Raw genomic sequence first — 18,154 nt, 5'->3', positions numbered from 1 at the left:
TGATGGAAAATGCTAAAAGCTAAAGGGTATATTTCAGTACATATTTCGTAAGTAATAAAGCATGGAACTCACATCTGATAACCTCCAATTTTACAATAATCCAACAGTTATATGCTCATCTGATTAAATTCACGCAGTATCTGTTTTAAGTATATAATAGTTATATAATAGATATTTCGTAGCCTATAATAATGTATTAACTTTAATCGTACTAAGAAATGAGAAACAATAGATTACCGTAGGATAAATTCACGTGTTTAACGTCTGCACTTTTATATTATATGCCGGTTTAGGATGACTTGCTCTCGGTCTTATGACAAATCGCCCTCGAACTGTCTCGCCTGTCATTGTCAATCGCAGTAATGACACTGCACACGAGGGGACGTGTAGGTTCGGTCGTAGTCACCGTAACATTCCCCTGACCGTAACACTGGTCACCGCTCTGAGTGCCAGTTTTACCAGAATCCAGATCCAGCACCGCAAGTTTCGCTACCGGTCTTCGAAGCACTCCGGCTGATGTTTGCACCCACGCTTGGCGTACTCGGCCGTCTTGACCTTTGCGAACCCTCAGAACCCGTCCACGCACTCATCCATTGCGGAGTCCATCGTCAATAATTATTACCAAATCTCCTTGCTTCACCGATCTTACTTCCCCAAACCATTTTGTCCTTCTTGATATTACAGGCAGATACTCGCGGATCCAACGCCGCCAGAATAGATCAACCATGCGACGACAATGGTCCCAGTCACTCCGACATATGGCATTCGACTCGTAGATTTTCCTCGGAGTCTGCACGACTCCGTTGGAACTCATAAGGAGGAAATGATTGGGTGTTAATGATTCTTGGTTGCCTTCATCCAATGCTAGGAAGGTCAAAGGCCTGGAATTGACAATACCTTCGGCCTCCACTAATACCGTTCCGAACATCTCTTCCGTTGGAAGCTTGGTAGTTGTCATCGCGTAGAAAGCTGTTTTAACTGAGCGTACCATCCGCTCCCAAGCGCCGCCCATATGCGGAGCGGACGGAGGGATGAAAAGCCATCTCGTACTGGCGTTTGTGAAGGTCTCCGCAAGGCTTTCATTAATGCTTTTAATCTCGCTTCGAAGTTCGTTGCAGGCACCGAGAAAGTTTGTCGCGTTATCGCTGTATATTTCTGATGGTGAGCCACGCCTGGCTACAAAACGCCGAATTGCCATCTTGCATGACTCGGTTGAAAGCGAATGCACGACTTCTAGATGCACCGCACGGATGGAAAGACATGTGAATAACGCAACCCAGCGTTTCACGTTGCTTCGACCAACTCTAATAGTCATTGGCCCGAAATAATCCAGACCGACGAATGTAAATGGCCGGAAGAATGCTCCTAGTCTGGCAGCTGGTAGAGGGCTCATTCTAGGTACCGATGGTTTCGCTTTACGAATCTTGCATTGCTGGCACTCTCTGGTTACGCTTCGAACGACAACGCGTAGGCAGGATACGTGGAAACGCTGGAGCATTTCGTTGATCACCGTTTCCCTATTACCATGCAGGAACTTGTGATGATACCACATTATGATGATGGTCGTAACGTGGTGATTCCGAGGGAGTATGATGGGGTACCTTGTGTCGTAAGCCGCGAACGAAGCCAGGCTGATTCTGCTTTCCATACGCATGACCCCTTTCTCATCAATGAATGCAGCAAGTTTGAAAAGCCTACTGTCGCAGCCTAATTTCGAGCCTCCTTTCTGAGTGCCAATAGAAGACAGTATGTCCACTTCCTTCGGGTAGACCTCCTTTTGAATCGCACGAAAGACCCACGTCTCCGCTGTTGCTAACTCTTCTTGGCACAATGGACCCTTTGTGGTGGGATGTTTTCGGGCTTTGGCTTTCAAATTGCCGACATATCGCACAACGTACCCGACGGTTCTAGACAAACGGTGCCATTTCGAAAATCTCTCCCAGTCGAAAACTGAGTGAACTACATGATGCTCGATCACCAAATTGGACCGTCGCTCCTCGGTTGTATCGTACATGACATCGGAAGATGACGGCCAGTACTCCTCATTAATATGCAAAACTTCAGGGTCCCCAAACCAGCGACCCTCCGGGGTTAGATTAGGCTCGCCTTTCCACTTTGTAGCATCATCAGACGCATTCATATCCGAAGGAATCCAACGCCATTCAGTAGCACGTGTCTTCTCCAGAATCTCTCCGACGCGGAATGCTACGAACTGGCTATATCTTCGTTGATCCGAATTAATCCATCCCAGCACTGTTTTAGAATCGGTCCAAATGAATCTCTTCGCAATAGGTAGAGTGTGAGTGGAGCAGATGTCTTCGACTAGACGCGCTCCTAACACCGCAGCTTGAAGTTCCAGCCGAGGCACGGACGTCAATTTGAGAGGGGCGACCTTTGCCTTCCCAGTCACCAATGCGCAATGAATTTTTCCATCTACCTCGGCGCGTAAATAGGCCACACACGCAAAGGCGGCTAAACTGGCATCTACAAACATGTGTAATTGTATATTCTTGACTTTCGATGACAGCTGTCTTGGAAAATAGCATCGCGGCACTCGCACCGCTGCTAAGGAAGGGAAAAAGGGCAACCCATTGGTCCCATCGTTGTCTTAACTCAACAGGAATTCTTTCATCCCACGTAACCTTGCTGCGCCAAACGTCCTGGATTAGGATTTTCCCATGAATGGTAAAGTGTGAAAGAAATCCCAGAGGATCATATAAAGTCATCACCGTCTTCAGCAGCTCTCTCTTGGTAGGCCATTCAGGTACCGCCACAAAATTAGCCGCGTACGTGAACGCATCTTCTTCCGGTAACCACAACACTCCCAACACACGTTCCGAACAGTGGCCAGTCTCCATCGAGAACTCCTTAACGTCGGCGCTCGTTGTTTCACCCAGCTTTTGCAGAACTTCCTTCGAGTTGGACATCCACCCACGAATAATAAATCCGCCTCGGGAATGAACAAAAGCAACCTCTTTCGCTCTCTTGATCGCTTCATCTTCACTGTCCACGCTGTCCAGATAGTCGTCAACATAATGTTTACGTATTATTGCGTCTGTAGCTTCTGGATATCGATCTGCATATTCGCTTGCGTTTAGGTTCTTAACAAATTGTGCCGAACACGGCGAACTGGCAGCTCCGAAAGTGGCCACACTCATGAAGTACACTTGTGGCTCATGGTTTGGGTCATCTCTCCATAAAATTCGCTGGGCGTGTTTATCTTCCTTTCGCATAAGCATCTGGTGAAACATTTCTTTCACATCCGCACATAGAGCTATTTGTCGTTCTCGGAATCCGGTTAGAACTGACTTCAACGGTACAAGCAGATCCGGCCCCTTACTCAGCATTGTGTTTAAGCTCACCCCATCCACTTTCGCTGCTGCGTCACAGAAGATGCGGATTTTACCTGGCTTTTTAGGATTAATAACCACGCCCAGTGGTAAATACCAAACTTTTCGTGGATCCACCGCGATCAAATCAGCCTTGGATGCTTTCTCAATATACCCTTTTATTTTGTACTCCTCTATCTGCCTACGAACATTGGAACCGAGTTCAGGATCCGCCAACATACGTCGCTCCAGACATTCCAGCCTTCGCACAGCCATGAAGTAGCTATCAGGAAATTCGAAGGTATCGTACTTCCACAACAACCCGATTTGGAATCGGAAGCCTACGCGCAATGTGGTAATTTGCAGAGTCCGCCTAGCTCGTTGATTTTCTTCGGACTCTAAGTTTCGTTGTAGGGACACTCCCATATTCTCAAGGGAAAAATACTCCTTGACTATATTGTGCAAGTCCTCATCCTCATGTACGCACTGGCACATGTGCATGCTGAAGCATGGTTCATTCCTCATCGTTGCTATCGGACCATGAATTGACCACCCTAGTCTAGTTTTGGTGCCGATAGGCTCATCTAGTAGCCTTTCACGCCTTTTCAAGGTGACACTTAAATGAGCATTGTCATTACCGATTAGAATCTTGGGAACGACATCCTTGTAATCCGGAATGGGTAGTCCAGCCAAATACGGATAACGTTCAACAAGATCCTTATAGCATAGGGTCTGCCTTGGTAATCCCAAGCTTTTCACCGTTCGAGCTTCAGAAATGGTGTACTTCTTTCGGTGTGTAACACCTGATATGTCTAACTTCACCCGCTTAGATTGCTCTTCGGAACGAGTAACATTACCCGTCCAGGCCAGACATAGATTATCGGCTTTACCATCAACATCAAGGAAATTCGTAATAGAATCCTCAACCAACGTTATCGACGAACCGTCGTCTAGGAAGGCGAATGTCGTGATCGATCGTGTCTTTCCGTGGAGTGTCACAGGAACAATGCGAAAAAGGGAACCTCTCCCGGTGTGGTGATGATTTTGCACTGCATTGTTGTTTGACGTAGATGCATCGCTTCTCTTTGAGATAGAATGCAGCATCGGGTGATGTCTATAATCACAACCATCTATTCCACACCGCCCTTTCGACTTGCATGGACGCCTTCCATGCGAAAATAAACAAATACGACAAAGCGATAGTTTTTGAACCAATTTCCATCGGTTATCGACGTCCCACTTTTTGAACGTAGCACAATCCTTCACTTTGTGCAAGGGGTCTTGGCACACCAGGCACTGCCTCCCCGTTGAACAATTTTCCTCGGGCTTCGGGTGGCTGACAGTAGGCGCTGAATGTGGATTGCAGAAATTCTTTTCCTTTGACTTGTCGTTCTTTTGATGATTTGGTTTTGCGTCAATGGTCAGAGTAACCTCTGTGGCCGCAGACACAATCATGGACATGTACGCAGCAAACGTTCGAAGATCGGCTCCTGGTTGTTGACGTTTGACCATCGCCCAGTCCAGCTTGAGGTTCGCAGGAAGTTTTTCCACTAACTCATAAAGCAACGTTGGATTGTTCAAATGTGCCTCCTGGTTACTAGCGTGAAGGTGGTCACAGAGGTTCTGAACTGCCATTCCGAATCCGATGAGCGTCTCAAGTTTGTCTGACTTCGGTGCTGGAACTTCTCGAACCTTCTTCAGTAGAGCGTACACCAAGATTTCCGGTCTCCCATATAAAGTCTGTAGCGTGGCTAAGACTTGTGGAACTGAATCCGGAATCAAAAGCCTACTTCGAACAGCTTCCAAAGCGCCTCCTCGTAGACAACGTTGCAATCGCATCAAATTTTCCGCGTTTGTAAACCCACAAGCATTAGTGGAATTGGTGAATGAACTAATAAATAAAGGCCATTCTTCCGGGTTCCCTGAGAACGGAGGGAGCTCCTTCGACATCACCTGGCGTGCAGCTAGCTGCCGCGATGTGGGTCCTATTTCGTTTTCCGTCGATGGTTGGACGGCGGGAGGATTATACATGCCCATTCGCGGTGGGTGTTCCCATGGTAGCTCGGGAGGTAAGGGACAATGTCGATCGTATTGATTAATATAATTCGGGAAAGGAGGAAAATATACAGGAAACGAATTACTAGTACCACCCTGATTGCCTACCGGTACGGGTATCGTGGTACCTTGCGATATGCTTACTCCAACTGACGGATAATTACTGTTGCCCTGATTTACTATCTGCGCTGGTATCGCACAACCTTGCGAGTTGCTTACTCCTATTGATGGATTTCCTCCAACTATTGCGCTTCCATGCGGAAACCAAAACGGATATTGTTGAGACGTTCGATTTAACAACCCACCCAAACTGCTCAAATTCGGTGGACCACCCACAGCCGATTGAATGACGGGTTGTGTCACTGATGGATGGTTTGCACACACCGGCGCGACGGAACTTGATATTGGAGCTGGAATTGCCGACTGGATCGATTGAACGGTCGTCAGGATAGTGCTGGTCTTATTGCACACTGGTGTCGTTGCTGCTATCCCCGTGGAGAGCGTATTAGAAACACTTTTGACAGCAGGGGAGCTTGCTACCGTTTGGAGTGCATCGGAATGCGTGGGATCTGCCACTACAGCGGTCGAAGTCGTAGTCGCAACTGGAACAGTTTCTTGGGTGACTAAGGTTGAATTAACCAAGCCCCCTAGATGTCGCTCTCGCCATTGGTTGACTTTGCTGATGCTGCTTTGGGCAGATTTCCGGCTTTTTAGATCATCACAATCGTTGTCACAATCCTCCTCTAATGCACGAAACTTCTCCTGCAAATATATCGAATCGATTTCGAGCTGCTTTTTCTCCACCTCGTTCTCCTTCAGCAATCTTTCCGCTTCGTGACGTCTGCGTTGCTCCTCCCGTTCGAGCTCTAACTGTCGCTTCATCAGCTCTTTCTGTTGCTGCAGTTTCATAAGACGAAGCTTTGTTCGATTCCGGGTGCTACCTGTGGATGTTCCGACTTCCGAGTTGGCCACGCTGGATGATTTCTGTGGATTTTCGTCTTCCTTGTCGTTAAAGACACACTTCCGACAGCAAAAGTCCTTCTCGCTAATACTTTCCCCAACACCGACGCAGTCGAAATGCCACCAAGATCCGCATTTGTCACAAGCGACCATCCGGCTGTTGTCCGATCCTTGACAAGCCTGACAGCTTTGGTTGTTTGGCATCTTTTAGATCCGTACAGATCTTTTAGTTTGTTGGATTATGAATTTTCGGATTCTTCGTAGCGAATCCACCAATTAGTTCTGATGGAAAATGCTAAAAGCTAAAGGGTATATTTCAGTACATATTTCGTAAGTAATAAAGCATGGAACTCACATCTGATAACCTCCAATTTTACAATAATCCAACAGTTATATGCTCATCTGATTAAATTCACGCAGTATCTGTTTTAAGTATATAATAGTTATATAATAGATATTTCGTAGCCTATAATAATGTATTAACTTTAATCGTACTAAGAAATGAGAAACAATAGATTACCGTAGGATAAATTCACGTGTTTAACGTCTGCACTTTTATATTATATGCCGGTTTAGGATGACTTGCTCTCGGTCTTATGACAAATCGCCCTCGAACTGTCTCGCCTGTCATTGTCAATCGCAGTAATGACACTGCACACGAGGGGACGTGTAGGTTCGGTCGTAGTCACCGTAACACTCTGTTTTTGGTTTTCTTGCTAATATAATGGGTATGGATATCGGATAATCCGCTTCTCGTATGAGTGAGAATAATGATGCAAAGTACCAAACATTCACGTGGCAGATTTTTTTCGAATTTACTTACTATTTTCAATTAAATCAATCATTATCTGGCTACTTTAAATCTTCATACGTTACCTATAAGCACTACATTAATTTCGTTTTTCATTGAACAGTACTGGAGCAGTGGATCGAACTGATGTTGCCCTTTGGAGCAGAGGTGATAGTGAAATACGTTCAGTAGAATACCAATGCAATTCACTGCTCCGGGTAGGTTTTCATTTAAAAACGACATAAGATATCTCAATCCATTCCTCAGTCTATCTCTGCAAGCGGAACAAACTCCCTATTATCTTCTAAAATCGAACCACTAACTGTGCAATCATCATTTACGCTGATTACGCAGGGAACAACTACGTGTAAAAGGAACCAGATTACGACGACGGCACGAACGATTATGACGCTGTCCGAGATTGGAGTTTTTTTTATTTATTACGGTAATAGTAAATTTTCCAATAAACAATTTTTTTTTATATTTTGTCAATCTCCAAGCACAAATAGTTGCAATAATATGAACGGCAAGCATAAAAGAAAATTACGAGGTGCACCTTCCTGCTCCCCTTTTTACACGCGGCTGTCGTTGAAATGAGATGAGCGGCTAGTATTTATAGATTTAATGTGATGTTGATATTTTAGTTTTAAAAATTTGTGAAACTGACTAAACAACCATTTAGCTATCAACAATCAACATGGTGCATTACACTATTGTTTCCATCGATAAAAAAATATCCTTTAATTGAATACACACTTAGAAAAAATAAAAATTAGATTTGATGTAAACAACATTGCAATTTACATGTTTTGACATGTAAAATAAAATATTGCATCTCTTTTGGCGAAAAACACGATTGAACAAGCTGTGAACTGTTAAATAATCTTTAATGTTAATTCAAGTGAATTGAGATGCTCCTTTTATGTACATCTTTCGAGACGTAGGGTAGACGGGCCCTTATTCATCTCATTAGTCACGATGTCACACTATTTCTCTGATAACTCGGCTTACAGTGATTGGATTGCGCTTAAATAGGTATCAACATCTTTGCTTCGTTTCTAAGAAGCAGATGAATAAAAAATCTGACTTGGAAAATGTAAAATACTCGCGTTTAAGCGAAATGAAAAGTCGAGTAGAACGCTCCCTTATTCATCCTACCATTTGAACTAATGCGTTGAATAGAGATAGCAGATACTGCTCTAACTAATGCGTTCAAATGGGTGGGATGAATAGAGGAGCTAAGATGAATTAGGGCACAGTAACCCTAAATATTTTTGAAAGTGTAGCAGGAATTTATTAGAAACTCAGTTCGCCTTCTACGCGAGGTTGTAATAATGAGTGATTGCGAAAAATGTTTGTCGAAAACTATAATAAAACACGTTGTTCTCATCGTAAGAGCGTTCCGCGCAAAAGAGACAATGTAAGAAATAACCATAATTTCTATTACAAAAATTAGTGAATCTCGTAGCCAGCGTATGGTTTCCAATGCAGAGAGGGTTAATTTTAACGGTTGAGGGAGTCGGCCATCTGTTAGTCAAGTTCAATATTAATTTTAAAAAAGAATATATTTTTCTTTTTCTTTTAAATCGCTCCTTTACATGTTAGCTTAACGGAGCCGTATGTCTTTTTTTTGTAGAAAATAATGTATTAAACAAATATAATGCGTGTCGCTGTCCATGGAATCTTTCCCACATCAACGTGGAATATTCCCCGCAACAGCTGATAACGCAGGAGGATCATTCGCACAGTGGGGCGAGCCCGGACTTAAGTCCATATATGAATGTTACGCTATATTTTCGTTAGTATTTTTCTCGTATCATATGAGTTATCAGTAACATTTTTGTGAGAATTTAGATGATTTGGGCGTAAAATTTATTTTTGATAGTTTTTTGAATTGCATTGCATAATTTGATCAAAGGAACTACATTGGGTTGTTTTCGTTTTTTTTACGAAGCGATAAGTTTTATGCATTACATTACTTCACCAAAATTATCCATGTGATTAATTACGTCTTAAAATCACCAAAAATAAGTCATTAGTTGGTTTAGTTATTGTTTAGATAACTGTTCGTCAATTACTTTTATTGAATTTGAACTTCCATCCTGATAACAACATCGACGCCCGTGAAAGCCCACGATCACACTATACTCATTCGAAAGCTATTAATTTTCTCTCTAATTTGAGTCTGTGCTAGTTTCGCGAAAACTTGCGATAAGCTGTCAAATTGAAAAAATAAACTATGAATGCAGACGCATGGTTATTACTGATATTGCATTGGAATAATCACTTCATAGCTAGAATAATGATATGAATACATACACAACTTTCAAATAGCATTGAGAGCATGATCTACGAGGGTTTTACTAGGGATTCAGAGAAAGGAGCCTAGTGGAAAGAGTGGTTTCTTAGATGGTGAAGGTATTCAGAATGTCTAAAATTCAGTAAATATTTTCAACTTATTGAAATATATCATTAAATGTTTTTGCAAACATTTCCTGCTAATGTACGCAGTAACTGTCAAATTGAGTTGACACAGTTGAGTTCTAGTAATTTGGTAAAACTATTTTGATCAGAATTTGTATAGTACTAATTTATTACTCAAATAAAATTAAATCATTTTTAAATGATCATATAGGCGAAAAACGGTTTTCAAATGATGTTTGATGTAAGATATGAAATAAGCGACCTTAGTTACTTAAAAGACACATGAGAAATAAAATTTCGTTACCCATCCTGTTGATTACTGAATGTAATAAAACATACCACTATGTCGCTCAAAAGTTTTGTATTACAAAATAATGAAAATGTAGTGTTCATATCAAATAATCGAATAATGAATTTAACGTTCCAGAATTTTTCGAATATATCTTAGTCGATCCGTAAAAACTAAATAACCATTTCAGAAGCACCATAATGAGATATAAATCAATTCGTTGTAACATTGAAAATGAAATCAGCTTACCATAATTACTATTAAAAAAATCATTACTCTCGTAAAGACAAAATACTTTCTTTTGAGCCACCCTAATAAGTAGTAAATTTAATTTCTTATATATTCCAAAACTAAGAAAAGAATACAGCGTACAAAAATTTCTTTAAAAAACCTGTTTTAATCCACCTAGCGGTGCAATTGTGCCTTTCTCAATCATGAACACGAGAATGTTTGCGTTGTTTATATTCATTAAAAGCTTTCAAATGCATTACAAATAATTACATTTTATTATTATACATGACATGACATCTATATACAAGACAAGAAATCATTATTTGAGTTCTAAAATTTTGTACAAGAAAAAACAGCCACGGTAATATTAAACTGAAAAACCTGTTTTAATCCACCTAGCGGTGCAATTGTGCCTTTCTCATTTCTCTAAACTATGGCACGGAGGCTTTTTATGTTCAACATAATTGTGGAAATGTCCATTACATTCTTAGTAAACTTTGCACTTATACACAATGGCATGTCAGCCACGAACTTGATGAGCTACGTGTCGACGGTGAAACATTTGAAACAAAAAAATATCATACTCCATTAGCCTAATCAGCATTAGATCAATGTTATCTGCTTGCTAACTCATTTTGTCATGCGGGGGTGGGTATGTGAGGAGGGCGAAAGTCCCATGAACGAACGACTCCCCAGCTTAAATTGGTATGCTACGTGATATTTTTTTTTAATAGCCCGGCTCTTACCCCCACACCAAAAAGCTCACAAACGGAGCCCCCTGGTAGTGGACACATCAGTTCTCAGCGTACAAAAAAGGTCAGCACAACAAAACAAAGTTACGAATCGCGGAAACGCTGAGAACAAAAAAAACAATACGAGACCGACAAAACACAAAATTTGACAAGAAGCTACGGCGAGTACCCAGCGGAAAAGAATCCTTTTAAGGGTCCCATCGTAGCTTTGCAGGAAGCTCATAATAATTTAAATTTATTTTTTACTTATTGCTAGAAAAAATTCATTTATCAATCGTTTTTATTAAAAAAAATGTTAACCAATTATAGCTAAAGGAATAAGCTCGATTGGTGGTGAACGAAGTTTATATTAAAAATTCTCGTATTTTATTTTTTAAAATTAGTTTCAATTTTGCTTGGAAACGAGTGCGACATGTTATTTGCTTTAAATCAGTAGGAAGCTGATTGAATAACTTAGGTCCGATGAAAGAAATGCGTCTTTGACCAAGGTTCGTGGATACTCTGGAGTATAATAAATGATTGGCTTGTCTAGTGCTGTGAGCTCGAATGCCTGTTGTGAATTCTAGATTATTATGAGCAATAGTATTATGCAAAGCATTGTGGATGTATATTATTGTTTGGTAGTTAGTCAACCCAAGCAAAGGTAAAATGTTATGGGCATTATTATTGTATAACAAAATAGTAGGGTACATAATTGGTTTTTTATAAATAATTTTAAGACATCTGTTTTGAAGCGTTTGTAGCTTTTTCAGATTCGAGATACTGGCACGGCCCCACACAGATACAAGGTAGTTCAGCAATGAGTGGATGTGCGCATAATAAAATTTTAGAAGTACATGCTGGGGAACAAAAGAGCATACTTTACGCATAGCCCCACATAACGCTGCAACTTTTCTCTCTATAGATGTTATATACTCAATCCAGGATAGTGTGGGGTCTAAGTGAAGTCCTAAATATTTGAAGCAGTTAGTTTCCTGATATAGTGGTGGTTTAAAGATGATGGGGTTGAAAGGGAGGGGTATGAGGGCTGGATGGGGTGGTGGTCTGAGGGGTGATTTAAGGAGATTTTTAAAGGAGGGGAGAGAACAGTAGAGGAAGGGTGTAACCCCTCTCCGTAAACCATCAACTCTGTTAAAATCCAGAAACCTTATGCGAGTCGAAAAAAAAATTGGAATTAGGTTGACGTTTTTCAGAGTGATTGCATAACCTTTCTATATGAGAAAGGCAAAAATGTGCCAAAATCCAAAAAAGTGAATCGTCGTCAAATTTTTTTTCGAGTTTGCATCAAATCTCGACGTTTCATGTACCTTGAACACATTTAGCATCAAAAATAAAAATTCTATTTTTAATTTTTCCTATAGTTTATATGAGAAATTTCTGTGTGGCCGCACTTTGAAACCCGTAATTCCGGAACCAGAATTCCGATCGATCCAAAATTCAATAGCAGCCGATAGGAAGGTTGCACCTTTCATTTGAGACTAAGTTTGGGCAAATCGGTCCAGCCATCTCTGAGAAAAATGAGTGACATTATTTGACACATACGCACATACATACACACACATACAGACTTTTTCCGATCTCGACGAACTGAGTCGAATGGGATATGACGGGATTAGGTTGACGTTTTTCAGAGTGATTGCATAACCTTTCTATATGAGAAAGGCAAAAAGGTGCGAAATCGGCAAAGTCCCAAAAAGTCGATTTAAAAAAAAAAATCGAGATGACATAAAATCTCGACGTTTGATGCATTTTGGCATCCAAAATACGAATTCGATTTCTGAAATTTCATGGGGCTTATATGGGAATTTCATATGTGACCGGACAGTTCAGTCTATATTTCCGGACCCATATAAGCAATCCGTGCGAAATTTTATAGACATCTGTGGGGATAATATAGCTATCATTTGGAACTAAATTTCCGAGAAACTGATATGAGTTTGCTAGTTTTGAAAGATGGCCGCTTTCCCCGGGCACTTCTGGAACCGTCTATGGTGGTTAATGTAGTCAACGAAAGTTTGTTTCGCCGCCGATGACCTAGAACTGCAAATTTAAGTTGTTTGAGAGACGTTTTAGCGAAATTTTTACCTTTTTTGGTTTCATCGGAGTATCGATTTGAGTCACAATTTGCTATGTGATCGCATGCCACAACCCGTAACTCCGGAACCGGAAGTCGGCTCGGGATGAAATTTAATAGCCATTTACGGGGACGCAACCTTTTTCATTTGAGACTAAGTTTGGTTGATTCGATCTAGCCATCTCCGAGAAACCGATGTGACTGCTATTCTGAATTTGGATACTTGCGCCGGGGCTTCCGGAACCGATGATGGTGGCTAATGTGACCAAATAGACTTTGAATAACTGTTAGTGACCTAGTACTACAAATCGAAGTAGTTGTGGTCGCATTTTGGAAAAAAATTCACCATTATACATTCATTGCAGAATTTAATAAAATCGACATTTTCTACGTGATCGTACTCATCACCCTGTAATTCCGCAACCATTAGAACTTCAATAGCAGCTTATAGGAACGTTGCACCTTTCATTTGGGACTAAGTTTGTGAAAATCGGTTCAGCCATCTCTGAGAAAAGTGAGTGAGATTGTGTTCGCGTACACACAGACGCACATACACACATACATACACACATACATACACACAGACATTTGGCGAACTCGACGAGCTGAATCGAATGGTATATGTCACTCGGCCCTCCGGGCCTCCGTTAAAAAGTCGATTTTCAGGGCAATTGCAATACCTTTCTATTGAGAAAGGCAAAAATGATGAACCTTCACAGCAAAATAATTATTTTTGAGCCACCCTAATGTACAACGAAGAATTTTGTAAACAAGTGTTAATATCCAAAACGATTTAGCGCACGAAAATTAATATTTTTTTTTTAAGAACAGTTTCGATCAAATTGATATTTTTGAGACACCCTAATGATTACTAAATGTTCAATTTTAATATGCTTTAATATCATAAACCAATTCAGCGTACCATAATTCCATGATACCGTCCTATTTCAACCAATACGGTAAAGTTTTGACTTTAATCCACCCTTTGTTCTAAGTCGTGCCACTGTGATGCGCTCTCCTTCTTCGGTTATCACTTTCGTTCATACTATCGTCTCTGCTGGTGTCTTGGCTGGGTATTGCTGTTTGGTCTACTTTTGGTGCTGAAATTTCTATGTATTGGTTTTTGTTGTGGTAATTGTTTTTGTCTCGGGTACTCCCGCTTAGGGTACTCCGTAGTATGCTGATTGTTTACAGGATTGACACGTGGGAGACTGATTGTCAAAAGTAAACAGCGTTGTCTGAGAATAGGTAGATCCAGCGTTTTTTTTTTGTTTATATGTTGTTTGAAAGCAAATAACCGCGACTCTAATGCACTCTGTGGGTATTAGAGTGAGGAACAGATCAGAGTCGAAAAATGTGTTTTTCATTTTCCAAAATTAAGTGAAAATGACGAAACAGCGACGCTACTTTCTAAGGCATCGGAACTTTGGGAAAACGAAAATTAGACAACGGCCTAGGACAAAGCATACGAGTAACATCAATTTCATTATTTCCGACGCACACTCGTTTTCGTTTTGAGATTGACAGCGACATTTGTCCTTTCGATATTGAATGAAAATACACTATTAACGATATTTACTTGTCGTTGTTCGATTTCGTGGAATTAGAAGCTAGCGATGACATTGGACGACTGAAGCACTATTGGTGTGCATATTTCCCGTCGTTGCCGCGTTCTAGTTGCAGTTCTATGACGCACATTGCTATAATTTCATTTAATGAAAATTAAAATGAAGATCAAAATTTGCTGATTAAAAATTAAAACGAGATTGAATTTTCGTATTGTCATAGGAAAACGAAAGTCGCTGCTTCTGCTACTCGCTTTCAAAGAATCAAAAGAAGATGCCGGTTATGTCTTTCTTGTTTTGTTTTGTATGTATTTAGTAATGAAGGAGGTAGCAAAAAGACGAAAGTGAATCCAGTGGGTTTCATCGTTCATTGAAAGGATATGAGAATTTTAGGCCCTGGAACAGATACACAAAAAAAAATTTATGCGCATACTTACAATGGCCGGAGACCTGACAGAACCTAAAAAAGTTGTTCAATTCATTCAAATTTTTATTTTTGTAAGGCTTCACATATATTAAATAACATATTTCCCAAATTGCATGAAAGCTGTATGAATATGGTTTTAACCTCTGGTTTAACATAGGATCTTATACTGTTTTTCATTTCCGAAACCACATTTTTTTCGCTTCAAATACGTGATGTTCTTTAAATTTTCATCCGATGAGAGAGATAATTTTATTTCGACGGTGATCTCGTTCTCGTTCACTTCACGCTAACTCTGCTCGAAGCAGGCAGTAGACTGAGTATCGTTACCGTTATCTTTGGTCAATAGAAACAGGCTTTAAACTGCATCATGTTGGGTCAGTTCGAATCAAATCAGGCGATCGGTAAAACCTCTTACTTGTATCAGAAATTAGCAACTCCAAAAAAACTAAGTTAGGTCGGACCCAGTTGACATTTAAACTTCTCAAATAAAATTATAAAATAAACAATTTTTCAACAGCAACAGTTTTTCACAAAATTACCTATTTTTTCGAGAATCAGTCATTTTCAAGACTTCCTATTTTTTCTACTCAATCAGTCTTTTTCAAGACTAAAACGTTTCCTGTTAATCTGCTTCAAAATATAAATGCAACTTCTCTACCTATACACCCATATTCTATCTCTGTCACATTATTCTACAATGGTATGTCATCTTATGCTTCAAAGGCAGGTAACACAACTAAAAGAACGATGGCTACCACGTCTGGAATTTCGTTCTCACACAACGCTTCCTTTGCTCCAACCGATCTAGGTAGCATAACGGAAGAAAAATTAAATTTCTTGCAGCAATCAATGTTTCAATTGATGACTGCAATGCTAATTTATACCTCCATGTTTGAAACTTTACAAACTGTGAAATTTGCGAACAAAATTGTACTTCCTTTTTTGTTAAATAATGACGTTAAATAATCAATTAAATTTATTAAATTGAAATGCTCGTTCATTAAAAACGAACAAACATTACGAAGACAAATTTTTCTACCACATAACGTGCACATAGCCGTTGTGACCGAAACTTTTTTTAAAACCAAACATTAAATAAAAGAGTAACTCTTATTTAGTTTTTCATCGATTTGATCGAATTGTTGAATTCGGTGAAGGAATCGCAATAGCGGTTAATCGCAGAATCAAACATCGCGTTTCACCGGCTCTTGATACCAAGGTGATCGAGAGTTTGGGTATCGAAGTCGCAAACGATCTTGGTATTATTTTTACTGCTGCAGCGTCTTTGCCTTTTCAATGCACTGGCGAGCAAACTAATTTCTTGAAAGCAGACCTACACAAACTTACAAGAAATCGGCCGAAATTCTTTATAATCCTTGATTTCAATGCTTAATTCCGATCCTGGAATAATGCTCAAAGCAATTCCAACTTTTTAATGATTGCTCTGTTGGTTATTATTCAATTTTGCTCCCGAATGGACCTAGGTGCTATTCGTCTGTAAGGAATCCATCAACAATTGATTTAGTTTTGCAGATCAAAAGTCACATTTGTAGCGAATTGATTACACATTCTGTGATTCTGATCGTTTTCCAGTAACTTTTTCACTTTCTCAAGAAGCCCTTTCCAATTCTATTAGCTCAGTGTTTATTTATCACAAAGCAAATTGGGAAAGGTATAAAACTTTTATTAAAAATTATTTTAATCATGATCATGGTTTACCAAAAAAAATTACCATTAATAGGGCATTACAAAGGTTAAGTGATTCTATAATTGATGCTAGAAATCTATCAGTTCCAACATCACAGATAAAATTTAATACTCCTATTATTGATGGCGATCTTCACCTTCTGATTCGCTTAAAGAAGGTTCGAAAATGTCAATATCAACGTTCTCGTGATCCTGCTATGGTATTTATCTATCAGAAGCTATGAAAATAAATTACGCATAGTTTCACAATCTTGAGAAATGAGAATTTCGCGACAGAGGTTCAACAAAACAAGCCATATTCTAAACCTTTCTGGAATTGTTTTATATAGATCAGATTCTAAGTGATACAGAAAAGATTGAACATCTCGTTTCAAAAGGCACTTTTTAAAGTATTCTGATTTATAGTTTTATATGCTACGGAAGCCTCGATTTTAAATCCACAGCTACAAATTTCTTGCTGTATCAGACATTAATGGAACCATGCGAACAAGTGCGTTTATCGGAAATTTCCACAAAGTTAGTCGACATCCAGCTGAAGGAGCGATTCTTTTATATCTTAAAGTTCCGCTTCACATTTGATCTAGTGCAAATCTGTCCCAGGAACCTGTTTTGACACTTCGTTTTGAATTCTCTAAAAAATTGTAACTTTTAAACATCATTTTGGTATTGACTGTTGTGATTGGATCGAAAAAGATAAATATGAGTCTCAATTGAAATTTTCACGATATTTGTCCTGAAAATATAACTTCATAGCGTAGCTGGTAAGTCGATTGCTTTGCACACATTGGCTCGACTCTCAACCCCGTGCTCATTTCCCTGTGATATTTTCTTCGTTCTGCTGGCATGGTGCTGCAGCGCACGTTTTTCGAACCTTGTTTATTCCGGTCAGACACTACCTCAAATAATACATATAAGAAATTCAGTGATCAAATTCGAACACATATTCTTTAAAGATTTCTAGTGTACGATATAATTTTTCATTATTTTTTACATTTAAAATGAATATTCAAGCAATTTTCTGAAATATTTCTGCAGATCTAATTTTTTAGCGAAGAAATACTCAGCCCTTTTCAAATGACAGTCCGATTCAACGTTATAAATATTGAATATCCTCATTCCCACAATGTTTTATTCAACTAATAGCCAATTTGTATCTCATACTGAAATAAAACTATTAACCGCACTTTACTCAAACTTGTTTAAAGTGTTAATAAATTCCTCGAAACTATAAATAATAGCAAGCACATTTGGTTCTAAATCATTCACTTACCGCCAACAGCAAGGTAATCATTGATGTATGATTCTGGCTTTTACTTCTCCGTTGTGCTTCACATTTGTTTATACAAACATCAGTTTTGAAATTCGCCTACAAGATTTGGCACTGCGTACCAGCTCCGAGAACAATATAAAATTCATATCAAAATTCATAAAAGTGTAATCCTTCGTACGCAAATCTGCTCAAGGTGTCATCAGCATTCAAAAAATGTGTAGACGGCCACGTGTCAATTCTGCAACCAGACGGCACACTGCTGTAAACCATGCACCAAAACT

The 18,154-nt window shown here is 39.7% G+C and overlaps 2 protein-coding genes across 8 annotated transcripts in view; one reads left to right on the top strand and one right to left on the bottom strand.

The window, feature by feature from the left end:
* The window catches only part of LOC131681687 (histone-lysine N-methyltransferase MECOM-like), a 315,403-nt gene that overhangs the window by 20,541 nt on the left and 276,708 nt on the right, over positions 1-18,154 (top strand). The gene's annotated exons all lie outside the window — the stretch shown is intronic.
* Positions 587-6,548, bottom strand: LOC131679336 (uncharacterized). The gene is made up of 2 exons (XM_058960046.1): positions 2,561-6,548; positions 587-2,484 (listed from the first exon to the last, which is right to left on the bottom strand). Exons 1-2 carry the CDS (start codon positions 6,546-6,548, stop codon positions 587-589), a joined length of 5,886 nt encoding a protein of 1,961 aa, XP_058816029.1.

This window comes from Topomyia yanbarensis, chromosome 2, assembly GCF_030247195.1.
Source record: "Topomyia yanbarensis strain Yona2022 chromosome 2, ASM3024719v1, whole genome shotgun sequence".
Lineage (NCBI taxonomy): Eukaryota > Metazoa > Arthropoda > Insecta > Diptera > Culicidae > Topomyia > Topomyia yanbarensis.
Note: the sequence above shows the minus strand (reverse complement) of the source record. Positions and strands in the feature narration are given on the sequence as shown.